Consider the following 12,893-nt stretch of genomic DNA (forward strand, 5'->3'; position numbering starts at 1 on the left):
CACAATAAATCAGCTGGCAGAGACACAATATTCGCTGAGGGATTGAAATATTTTGAGGATATAAGTATAAGAATATTTCTGGACTTATGCGATAAGATCTGCAGATAGTTCTTACTACTTCCAATTCAATCTTTATCTTATCTGCTAGTACCAAGTGAACATGCTGGTTTAGTCAAGGGCAGAGGCACGAGAGCAAATCTTTAACGTGAGGAAAAATGATATAGAGCCCGAAGTAAAATATGTCATGTGTTTCGTTGACTACCCCAAAGCATTTGATTGCCTTCGACAGGTCTGCTAATGGCATGTTCTGCAAACATTAGATCTTCCCTCATAGCTTACAGCATTGATCACGATCTGTACTTAAGTAGCGAATCAACAATCAGGATTAAAAATGTGATCTCAGGGCATTCCAAGCTGGAGAGAGAAGTACACCAGGGTCCACTTCAATATCTACCTTATTTATCAAGTGTTCGCCTACAAGTCCTTTATTTTTAAGTCTGTTTTCCTTCACAATTATCATTGAACCTCGTTCTACTTGACCTTTACACACTTGAAGAAACCTTTGCCTGTTAAAATTTTTGTAATGTTAAAAGAAAAATAAGTATTTATTGAGAAAAAATATAGTTTACTAGCGGACGTGCGCAGCTTCGCTTGCTCATTTAGAGGAAGAATTCTAGAAAACCATGAAACATGTGTTCAAATAAATACTTTTAAGAGTCTGAATTTCAAATTTTATAAAAATTGGTGCCGATTGAAATAAAAATCTATACAAACTTTCAACCCCTTATTTGCACCCTTAGGGGGAGAATTCTAGAAAACGATGAAATACATGTTCAATTAAATACTTTTAAAAATCTAAATTTAAAATTTTATAAATATCGGTGCTGATTTAAATTTTTTTCCATACAAACTTTCAACCCCTATTTCGCCCCTTTAGGGTTAAAATTTTTCAAAATCCCTTCTTAGTGGATGTCCAGACTACGAAAGTAAACATCTGTACAAATTTAACGTTTCTACGCATAGCGGTTACGGCTGTGCGTGCGTCTTACCTCAGTCAGTAAGGACAAGTCCTTTTATATATATAGACTAGCGGACGCGCGCAGCTTCGCTTACGTATTTAGGGGTGAATTCTAATAAACCATGAAACATGTGTTCAATGAAATATTTTTAACAGTCTAAATTTCAAATTTTACAAAAATCGGTGGCGATTTAAGAATTTTTCCATACAAACTTTCAACCCCTTATTTGCACCCTTATGGAAAGAATTCTAGAAAACCATGAAACACGTATTCAATTAAATACTTTTAAGAGTCTGAATTTCAAATTTTATAAGAATCGGTGGCGATTTAATTTTTTTTCCATGCTAACTTTTAACCCCTTTTTCGCCCCTTTAGGGTTAAAATTTTCCAAAATCCCTTCTTAGTGGATGTCCAGATTACGAAAGTAAACATCTGTCCAAATTTAACGTTTCTACGCACAGCGGTTACGGCTGTGCGTAGAAACGTTAAATTTGTGTTGTGTGAGTGGGCAAAGAGAACCTAGTGTCAAGAGACTTCGTTCTTTGTTTTCCTGCTGAAAACAGAACAGAGGAATCGAAGAATGAAAAGCTCTGCTTCGTCTTTACCAGAACAGGAAAATTAATATAATTAATCTCCCCGGGGATGGACGCTTGTAAGTTCAACTACAACTGTGCGTCTTATGTTAAACCGTCGTATTTAAGGTCGGGCACGGATCCACTACAGCAAGACGGCTGTGGGTCACTCATTTTTTTTTGAGAGGAATATACATATTTACATTTTTCTACATGTGGTAGGTAATAATTTGATTTTTCGTTATTAATTACTTATTTAAAAAAATAAAAGACGTAAGGAATAAATATAAACTAATTATGGTAATTCTTAAATGATTTTTTTAGCTTTTCGCTGTATGGCGCATATGGCGCGATAGGCAGAGGGACCCTTCGCATCGTTTAATTTTCGATACTCTTGACGCCAAATTGTATCTTTTACTAGACGCGCGACGAAATGAAAATAATAATTTCCCTGAGGGGAAGTCTAATCTATAATCGTCGCGTTTTCAGTTAGACTTTAGATTCCTTCTTACAGGTTCGTGTTACAACCTTTAAGTACTCTTGTTGATCTCTTTTCTCTTGACTCAAGTTTCTGTTGACTCAAGTCCTGCTATTTTTACCCGTTTATTTTTTATACATTTCTAAAATGCTTTTCTTTCCTTAGTGTGTGCACACACTGTGTGCTTAACACTTATAATACATTTTTATATAATAAATAAAAAAATATAAGAAAATAATGATTTGAAATTTGTAAAAATTTAAATTAGTTTCTAAAAGAACGCAAAAATCCAGTATTGCAACACCGTAAAAAATCTAGGTATCAAGGTGGACAGCACTCTTTCGTGGACACCTCAAGTATCTGAGCTAAGCCGCAAGCTGTACTGTGCTATGGGTAGGCTGAAAAGATGGAAACATCTATTACCGATTAAAACTAAAATAACCCTAGCACACTCACTCTTACTACCCATCCTAGACTATGCAGACACTTGCTACCTGGATTTATCGCAGCAATTACTCAATAAATTAGAGCGCCTACAAAATCTTGTCATAAGATTTATCTTTGCACTGAGGAAATTTGATCATATCAGTGAGCATCGATCGAGGCTCGGATGGCTTCCTATCAAAGAACGTCGGAATGTTCATACTCTAACTCTTCTCTACTCTATCCTCTTCCATCCTGAAACTCCAACTTACCTTAAAGAACGCTTTACCTTTCTCGGCTCTGAATCCCGTCTTGCCCCAACTCTCCGATCCCAAAGTGATAATGTCCTGGAAATACCTTTGTGTCGTACCCGTTGCTACAGTGAGTCATTCACTGTCCAAGCTGCGAAGCTATGGAATACGTTACCGCGAGCTATAAGGCAGTCTAAATCTTTAAATATATTTAAATATAAAGTTAAAAATTACTATCTTAGTATGTAGTATTTTTATATATTTCGACGTAATTGTCATGTATCTACGCACTTATCTATTTATTTATTTATTTACTTATTTATTTATTTATTTTTATTATGTATGTGTATTCTATGTAGTTTATGAGATAGTATTTATGCAGGTGTATAAATATATATATGATTGATCGCGCCATGCCCTGTCTTTTAAATAGATTCTTCTAAAATTAGGTTGCCTGGAAGAGATCACTTTTAGTGATAAGGCCGCCCTTTCACATTTATTTTTTGTACGTTTTTTTTTTGTTTTTGTTAAATGTTTAATATGGTGTGAAATAAAGAGTTTTTATGTTTTATGTTATCCAGCTGTAGATTGAAAACCCTGATGTAAAAGCCACCTCCCACAGAACTCGAAGGTGTGTCTAAGCTAAAGAAAAGAAAATATTGTGCCTTTTGTTTATCCAAAATTAGAAGGATGACAAAGACTATGTGTAGCAACTGTAAAAATCCCATTTGTGGTGAGCACAAGTCCAGTGCCTGTCCTAAGTGTCTTTGAGACAAAAATTAATAAAAAAATATATTTAATTAGGTTTCTAATATTATATAGTTTATAAAAAATGTTTTTAAAAAGTTTATATCTCAAATTATAAAACTGATGGAGAGATTCTTAAATGTTTAAGTTTTATAAAGTAAGAAGTACCTCCTTTTGTTCTTGTTTTATTTATTCTAATAAAAATATAAAAAACTCTAATGTCTTTTATTTATTCAGAACACAATTACATACATTAAGATATAATATCATATTTATAAACCTAGGATATACATAATCCAAAATATGCTCACTCAAACATTCGCACGTTGAATCGATGTATGGTTTAGTGTACAGTGAAATAGGTTATCTATCTAGGGTTAAAGATATTCTACTTACTTGTAGTTATATAAAGATGGAAAGTCCAGAAATCCTTTTATAACTAAATATCCATTGTCTTCATAAAATTGGTGTTGTTCAGGTGATAGAAAATATGTGTTAAGTAGTTCAGATTGCATTCTGTTAAAAATTATATTAAGGAGAATGAATATAATACGTATATTTATAAAATAATAAATAAATATACGTATTTATCACGAAAAAAAAAATTGTTATTTAGTGTTGAAGATTATATTATTATTTAGTTTTACACTAATTTAGCTTAAATTTACAATCATAAGTTAATAAAATTGCGAACATCTGTTTATTAATGCAATTATAACTAACTTCTTATATATATCATTTAAAAAAAATAGAAAAACATAAATTAATTAGTTTCAATTTTTTTTTATCAAAGTTATGTTTTTCTATTTTTTTAAACTTACGTTGATATTCTGTATAACTAAGACTTATATGCAAAAGGTTATATAATTCTAGAGAATATATTCTTTGATATGTAGTACAACAAGTAACAACTAACAACAAAGATTAATTTGAAAATAATAACAAGCGCTTATAATAACAGACAAGTGACAGCTTGTCAAGTAGAGCGACACGAAAATTATCGATACTTTGTGGTATCGAGTACATTGACTTTCGATACCGATACTTTTATATTCGATACTTGTACTTTTTATTAGTATATTTAGTACGAATAAATTATGTCATGTTTATGTTAGCGACATCTCATTCAGACGCACTCTTATCCTAAATCCTATATATGCAAGGATCGTAAAGCGTAATTAGGGAATATTTTTCACATTCTAAATTATGATCTAACATCATTCGATAAGGACATAAGAACTATAATAGTAATGGGAACTTAAATTAATTACACTACTACTAAGTATTCTAAAGAAATTCTGAAACCGCTTATCGCCGAAACGGCTCGATAAGTTTTAATTTTTTAGCGATTGTACGGAGGAGAAATGAGATTTATAAATTTCTTAATAAAAAATTGTGACAATTGTCTTTATTATTATTTTATTTTAATGTACCATATGTTTTTTAACAGGCTTGTATTAGCTTCTGTGGTTTCAATATATATTTTTGATAGACCTTTAAACGTAATTTAGTTCGATTTTAAAACGTCGGATTAATTTGAAGTTTTGTATACTTATCAAGGACCGATGACAATACAATCAAATAAAAAAAAACACGCTTTTGTAAAAAAATTAAATAAAAAAACTTTATTGTTCTTTTTCACAAAGGCGTGTTTTTAACTATTATTTATTTTTCATCTGTTCTATTGAAAGTTCTCACATAATGTCAATGACGTAAAGACGTTACTTACTGACTGACATTGACATGTTAACGTACGCGCATTAGGCCCTAAAGAAAAGTACCCGATACTTTGAAGTATCGATACTTTTGTTTCAATACTTTTATGAGTACGATACGAGTACTAACGAGTACAGTGTCGATACCTTCTATTCAATATCGTATCCCTAGTGGCAAGTGACAATGGCGAATAATGATGTTACTGAAATGCTGCCATTGCCAAAATAAAATTACACAAAAAATCAGGATTATGTACATACACTACAGAAAAATGTAGGAACAGTTTTTATTGTACTTATTTTGTTGGAAATTACCTTTATTTATCGTTTACAATATAAAATATCCAGGGCATAGAATATTTATTGTTACTTTATTAGTTTCCATAAACGCTACATTATTCCACTTCTGATGTTAGTCTACCTATAATACACATATATACTTTTAAATTATTAGTAAAGAGATTGTTGTTGTTGCTCTTTATTTATGGCGTTCGGAGCGTGAAAATTCAGCACTAATCACTTCGCCAAGGAAAGAGATTCTACGTAATTGCAATAAGTGACATGTGTCACGCAATAACATTACTTATTTTTTTATTTATAATCTATACTTATAAATTGACTAGTCTTAATGTAGGAAACGACAATTAATATAACTACATCCTTAACCTTTTAACATTGATATAATAATTAAAATGATTTCATAATAAAAGGCAAAATAAATAGTAATAAGTTTCAATTTTCTTTTTCATGAAATATATTAATTTATTCGATAATTATAAGGTTAATATAACAAGCAAATCACAATGATTGTATTGTGGAATAAATAAAAAAACTTTTGGTACATTTTTGTAGTTTTTGAGTTTAAGTACTTTTCATCCCCAAGTACATAATAAAGGTCCACAATAAATATGAAGTAAAGTAGATTTCTATATGTTTAATACACAGATGGCTTTGAATAAGCTCCAGCGAATAGTGGTATTTGATATTTTTTATCAACAATCATGTAAAGGAAGGGCTTTCTGGCGAAGAAAGTTATCGAATTGGATCTAAGAGTGAACTCGGCTTTCGTGACGGCGCTTGCTGTAGAGCCCTCTTCATTCACTTCTATACTGGCTTTTTGGATAAAATTACTAACATATATAGGAAGATCTGATATAAATGGAAAACGGGCGCTGGGACCAAACATGCTCCCTAAACCCATATCGGCCAGTAGCTCTTTCAAGTTACTTAAATCTGAAGATATTTTGAAACGTGGTAACTGAACCGTTGCGCGTTGCTCGCCAAATTGTTCTAGCAAGAAATTTATGCTGGTTAGGCTGACCTTTTTTAAATTGTCTATGACATTATACAAAGACACGCCTTCTTCAGGCAGAAATATTAACATCGAATATCTGTTTTCAGTTTTATTTCCATAGGGCAGTTCCAACACTTGTGCATTGAGTAGTGGGACGCTGCCCACTCGGAACATGTCGGATGTGACCATCATGTTTACGTCACCAAGAGCAACACCACGATCGTTGTAGAACTTAATAAGTCCTGTTTCCGCGGAATTGAAGGATTTTTGCCAGCTGCCCTTGAAAAATATGGAATCTATAATAATCATAACTGCGTTCTCGATATCGCTCGGAGCGACGACGCCGTCTATAGTGTTGTGGGTTGCTCGGATGACGTAATCATTTATCTTCTGAGCAGCTATATCAGCATCATCGAATGCCATATCTATAATAGAACTTAAACCGGTGCTTTCTAATTTATATTTGAACTCATCTCTTATTAAGAATCTATCATCAACAAAAATGGAGGAGCTCTTCTGTATATCGACGTCAGTGTCATCATTTATGGTCACTTTACTTGCTATTGTTAAATATTGATTATTGAAGCACTTACGATTATGTAATTTCAGTACGTCTTTGAATTCTGTCAGAGTTTTATCAGCTGCGCCCAGCGATGCGCACGCGAGTGCTGCCCATATCGAAAATGTTGATGTCACGAAATGATTCTCTTTTTCTTGAGCAGCTCTTGTAAGTAGATCTACGGAGAACTCGTACACTGACCTTTTAAAATATGGATGTGCTCTTTCTTCATCACACTGTCCCAAAAGTGGCGAAACGAATCCATATATTATTAAAAATGTAATTATTAATATTTCCTTCATGTTCAATGGCAGAGTGGAGACTGATAGTCAAAGTAAAAACAGATATTAAATACAAAACATATTGCCGTTATCTAAGTGACCGGCTCTCTGATAGTTAAGGTTAAAGTTCCATTATTGCCAGGAAAATCCAAAAATAAATGTAAATTCCAAGTAATTAATTACTATATAGGTATACTATACAAACATACTGCTTACTGTAATGAAAAACAAAAGCTCTTTAAGGGACAACTATGTCATATTTTTGTATCTATACTTCTATACTAATATAATAAAGCGGAAGAGTTTGTTTGTTTGTTTGTTTGAACGCTAAGATCTCTGGATATACTGGTCCGATTTACTATGTTTTTGTTTTGTATGAAAGCTGCATTCTTCAGAAGTGCTATAGACTATATAACATTACATTACACATATATACTAATATCTATACTAATATAATAAAGCGGAAGAGTTTGTTTGTTTGTTTGTTTGTTTGTTTGTTTGTTTGTTTGTTTGTTTGTTTGTTTGAACGCTAAGATCTCTGGATGTACTGGATCGATTTACTTTGTTTTTGTTTTGTATGAAAGCTGCATTCTTCAGAAGTGCTATAGGCTATATAACATTACATTACACATATATACTAATAAATTAAAATACTTTCTAATTTGACATGTAATTTATTCTGCCATGTTAATAACAACCGTCGTCGCTACGCGACCGCGTTCGTTACCGCGTCATTTTTATATTCATCCTTATGAAAATAAATATAATAGTCACTTTTAGCATTTCATCTAGATTGAAATTATATTTTTATAGAAATTATATTATTATATTTCAAGCAGGCGTAGCCGCGTCCGGGTCCGCTAGTATTAAAATACTTATTTCTAATTTGACATGCAATTTATTCTGCCATGTTAAAAACAACCGTCGTCGCTACGCGACCGATATCGCGACATTTTGATATTCGTCCTTATGAAATACTAGTGGACCCGGACGCGGCTACGCCTGCTTTAACTATAAGAATATTTATTAAATATATTCATGAAATTATTTTCAATTCTCAATAGAATTAGTAAGAAAATATAAGCTCAAATAATCAAAAAGAATAATAAGTAGATACACATTATTAGAAAAAAATATCTGAGTTATTGAAATGAACTAATAAAAGGATTAAAAGTAACTAAAAGATAGGTATTCTTAATATTAGAAAAAGTACCTAAAGTTTTCCGTACGTGCGTACATAGATATCGACTCTACGAAATAACTAAACATTTCTCTCTATTAAGTAGGATAATTTTAGCGGGCAATATCAAATAAAATAAGAAGAGAATCAAAGTGTATTTTAAATTAATTATAAACAACAAATAAAGTTCGAAAATGTATGAAAATTTATAAAACCGTCAACGTCATCTGCCCGTTCGCGTCGGTCATACTGTGCCGCCCGCTAGGTGGCTAGGTCATTTGGAATCAGTGACATCTCCTTAATTATTTATTAGAATGTTATACAGTAAACTATAATTTCAATCTAGATAAAATGCTAAAAGTGACTATTATATTTATTTTCTTAAGGATGAATATCAAAACGTCGCGGTAGCGGTCGCGTAGCAACGACGGTTGTTATTAACATGGCAGAATAAATTGCATGTCAAATTAGAATGTACTTTAAAATATATTAGTATATATGTGTAATGTAATGTTATATAGCCTATAGCACTTCTGAAGAATGCAGCTTTCATACAAAACAAAAACAATGAAAATCGGACCAGTAGATCCAGAGATCTTAGCGTTCAAACAAACAAACAAACAAACAAACAAACAAACAAACAAACTCTTCCGCTTTATTATATTAGTATAGATATAGATATATGATAGTCACTTTTAGCATTTTACCTATATTGAAATTATAGTTTACTGTATAACATTCTAATAAATAATTAAGATGTCACTGATTCGCAATGACCTAGCCTTCGGGCGGCATAGTATGAGTACGACCGACGCGAACGGGCAGATGACGTTGATGGTTTTATAAATTTTCATAGATTTTCGAACTTTATTTGCTGTTTATAATTAATTTAAAATACACTTTGGTTCTCTTCTTATTTTATTTGATATTGCTGGCAAAAATTATCCTTTTAGGTAGTTTTTAGGTACGGGTTGTAGGTACTTTTTCTAATATTAAGAATATCCTTTAGTTACTTTTACTTCTTAAGTTGGTTTTCAATTTCTCTGATATTTTTTCTAATAATATGTTTCTACTTATTATTCTTTTTGCTTATTTATGCTTATATTTTCTTACTAATTCTATTGAAAACTGAAAATAACATATTTAATAAATATTCTAATAGTTTAAGCAGGCGTAGCCGCGTCCGGGTCCACTAGTTAAATATAAAATGATATATAAATTAAATAAAACCAGGGCAAGCGCGAGTCATACTCGTCCACCCAGGTTGCAATTGGTATTTGCAGCATCGTAGGTCAACAAGAAGTACAACTTATAAAAGTTGAACGCTTAAGTTTTCGAGCATTTGCATTGTGTATGAAATGAACTACAAATATAAGTTTGTAATATTTTTTCTATGAAATACTAATTAATTTTCAATTTTCGGATTTTTCTTCTATTTGTATTGTAAATTCTCACTTTATGCCAAATTTGAAAACTGTAAGTCAACGGGAAGGAAATAGAGCAAGAAACGAAATTGTCAATATACCACTGGAATTTCTTAATATTCCTTTTATCCTCATTTATATAGAAACTATGTGATTACAACTAGTAAACAAATAATATCTAATCTGACCTAAATAATATGGCATTCAATTAAAGTAGAATGCGCCGCCGCGCCGTAGTGGCGTATTTCGGAACTAACTGAATGTAAAGGCAATGGTTGTGGGTTCGATTTCTCTCCAGCTCGCAATAACTTGTATATATAAAAAAGTTTTTCTTACCTATTTGGTAAACCTACCTACCTTCTGAATAGTAGAAGAAGAAGAAGATCTTAAATGAGAATGGAGACGCTACGTTTTCTATTTACCTCGAAACTTTTCACCTTTTTCATCCGTTCCATTAATATTTTACATACCTTGAAGTTTGGGAATTTTCTAGAAGCTTCTTAGTATATTTTTAATTAATACGCACATATACATTTTAACACAAGTTTATCTCTTATTCAGTGTATAAATACGCGATAGCGACAACTATAATTTCATTGTGAGCGCAATGATTAATTAATTCCCGTAGTTTACAACATTAGTTGTTATTAAGTATACAAGTTTGTTGCGAATATGTTGCAAATAATTTATTTTATGCTAGTAACGACGTCAGTGCTAAGTGTAAAGTTTTCGTGTAACTATGAGAGTGCCGTCAATGTATTCAAAAGGCCGACTTATGACTTCTCCATGCAATTATTAGACAGAGTAGCGCAAGAGACCGGACATCATTTTGTTTTCTCACCGCTCTCCACCTGGCTCCAGCTGATGACCCTCGCCGAGGGCGCCAGAGGAACGACTGAACATGAGATTAGGAAAGTAACAAGATACCATCGCATGAAATGTTTCAGAAGGAAATATCGGGAAGTATTAAATGGGCTAGATGATGAATTATCTTTCATGTCAAAACGTACAAATGTCATGATCCTTGATAAATTACTGGACGTAAAGAAGTCTTATAAAAATGAAGCCAATAGGTCTGACGCTACTAAAGTTTTGACTTTAGATTTCAATGATCCTGAAGAAGCAGCTGCGAAAGCAAATGATATAATACAGATGGACATGGATGGTGTTATCAACGAAGGCATACACGCAGAGGATTTCAATTTGACTGTCCTTCTGATGACTGAAACTGCGTATTTCAAAAGTGATTGGCGGATGCCCTTCAATCCAGTATACACTTCAACGGAGCCCTTCTACTCGAAAGACAATGTACCAATTGGGAAAGTTAGATTGATGACACAGACTGGTTACTTTAACGTGACAGATGTGCCATTAGTTGATTCTAGAGTGTTAGAGCTACCGTTCAACACGGACGGTAGAATTTCAATGTTAGTGTTTTTACCTACGCGTGACACAGTCAAAAACGTGTTTTACAAACTTAAAGACACACGATTGGCAACAATATTTGCACTGTTTGAAAAAGAGGGTACAAAGCTATTGAATGTCCGAATACCACGATTTCAAATAACGACCAGCGTTGAAAATATCCCCGAATTAGTATTCGATATGGGCGTTAAAAGGATTTTTTACCCAGAATTAGCGGATTTCAGAGGAATCAGCGATTATAAAATGTACACGTCGTTAATGACACAAGTTGCTGACATAGAAATAAATGAAGAAGGTGCAACAGCGAGAGTTGTGGCCGAATTTTTAATAATCGGTGCGAATGAAGAATTTGTTGCGAACAAGCCTTTTGCTTATTTAATAGTGGATAGAAAGACCGATGTTATATTATTTGGTGGTATTTATAGCAATCCTTCCACATATTAGTATGGTCAAGCTTCTTTAATTTTGAGAATAATTAATGTAGGGAACGCAGTATCTTACCACTGGACCTTCTCTGTTTACGTATCTATATAAGGAATACATCGTAAAGCTAAAACAAATATTATATTAGAGCAAGTCTTTTGTTTTGCGCATTTTTTACTGCTTTAAGTTTTATCAGATAATACAGATAGCCCCGATTCAGTTGGCGAAAAGCTCCAAAGACTTTGCCTTACTTTAGTATTAATTTCTACAACTAGGTATGCTTACTTAATATAAATAAATTACTTGTAAGTAATTTCGATATAAGAATAATTTTTAAGGTTATGTAAGAATACGGAAAAATATATTATTTAAGTACTACGTGTTTCTTTTATTTGTTAATACTACAAATAACTTAGATGATTTCGATTTGAAAGACGAACAATATCTTTATATGTCCACCGTCCACTGCTGCCCACCGACGTAAGTAAGTCGGGCAGAGTGACGGACGACACTATTTTATTACCAGACTGTACGACGTAAAGGAGTGTAATGTATTTAACAATTTATGTATGTATGTATGTATGTGTGCTCCTATGTGGCCTTGTAGACACCAAACGCTTTAGGCAAATTTGATGATTCTTACGTCGAATGATTCGTCTTAAACTTGCAATTATCACTAAAGTTGACACATACACACATACATGACCGTCGCCAAATTATGAAAATAAAAAATAAAAATATCGACAAACCACGTCAAGTGGGCTATCGTTGAATAGGTATTCAAAAATGATTATTATTTTTTTATTGGAACTTAGGACTCTCGGATACATAACGGCTTAAAGATGTTTTAACAACCGTTCTTGCACGTTTTCACACTTACACTTATAAGTGTACCTATAGGTACTACTTTAGTATATGATATTTGTGTTCTAATTACGCGATGGTAGTAGCAGTGACAGCCTACTTAAGGCATATTTGAAATTAATAAATCTTTTTTTTAATTTTAAGTTTTATGTAGTCTGGTTTGTTTTTATAATATTTTTCTTATTTACGTTAATAATATAAATAAATATTTGCTTTCTATTAATAAATTTCGTTAAGC

The 12,893-nt window shown here is 32.4% G+C and overlaps 3 protein-coding genes across 7 annotated transcripts in view; 1 reads left to right on the plus strand and 2 right to left on the minus strand.

Annotated features, from left to right (window-relative positions):
* The window catches only part of LOC146535054 (phytanoyl-CoA dioxygenase, peroxisomal-like), a 12,255-nt gene extending 6,469 nt beyond the window's left edge, over window positions 1-5,786 (minus strand). For 3 of the 5 annotated variants that reach the window (XM_085192333.1, XM_085192332.1, XM_085192331.1), the window contains exons 1-3: window positions 4,312-5,786; window positions 3,887-4,006; window positions 455-566 (exon numbers count right to left, since the gene is read on the minus strand). In XM_085192333.1, the coding sequence (XP_085048459.1) occupies window positions 455-566; window positions 3,887-4,005 (231 nt within the window). In that variant the 5' untranslated portion in view covers window position 4,006; window positions 4,312-5,786. Of the gene's footprint in view, window positions 1-151; window positions 355-454; window positions 4,007-4,311 lie in introns of those variants that run through there. The other 2 variants (XM_085192334.1, XM_085192335.1) reach the window with 2 other exon arrangements.
* Window positions 5,787-5,921: 135 nt separating this feature from the next.
* On the minus strand, window positions 5,922-7,557 carry LOC146535055 (serine protease inhibitor 77Ba-like). The gene has a single exon (XM_085192329.1). The coding sequence runs from the start codon at window positions 7,358-7,360 to the stop codon at window positions 6,140-6,142; it is 1,221 nt and encodes a 406-aa protein (XP_085048455.1). The 5' UTR covers window positions 7,361-7,557; the 3' UTR covers window positions 5,922-6,139.
* A 2,933-nt stretch (window positions 7,558-10,490) lies between these two features.
* LOC146535056 (serine protease inhibitor 77Ba-like) lies at window positions 10,491-12,169 on the plus strand. The gene has a single exon (XM_085192330.1). It carries the CDS (start codon window positions 10,616-10,618, stop codon window positions 11,810-11,812), a length of 1,197 nt encoding a protein of 398 aa, XP_085048456.1. The 5' UTR covers window positions 10,491-10,615; the 3' UTR covers window positions 11,813-12,169.
* The last annotated feature ends 724 nt before the right edge of the window (window positions 12,170-12,893 follow it).

Source organism: Heliconius melpomene, chromosome 10, assembly GCF_056956725.1.
Source record: "Heliconius melpomene rosina isolate 202511_hmr_F chromosome 10, ASM5695672v1, whole genome shotgun sequence".
NCBI lineage: Eukaryota > Metazoa > Arthropoda > Insecta > Lepidoptera > Nymphalidae > Heliconius > Heliconius melpomene.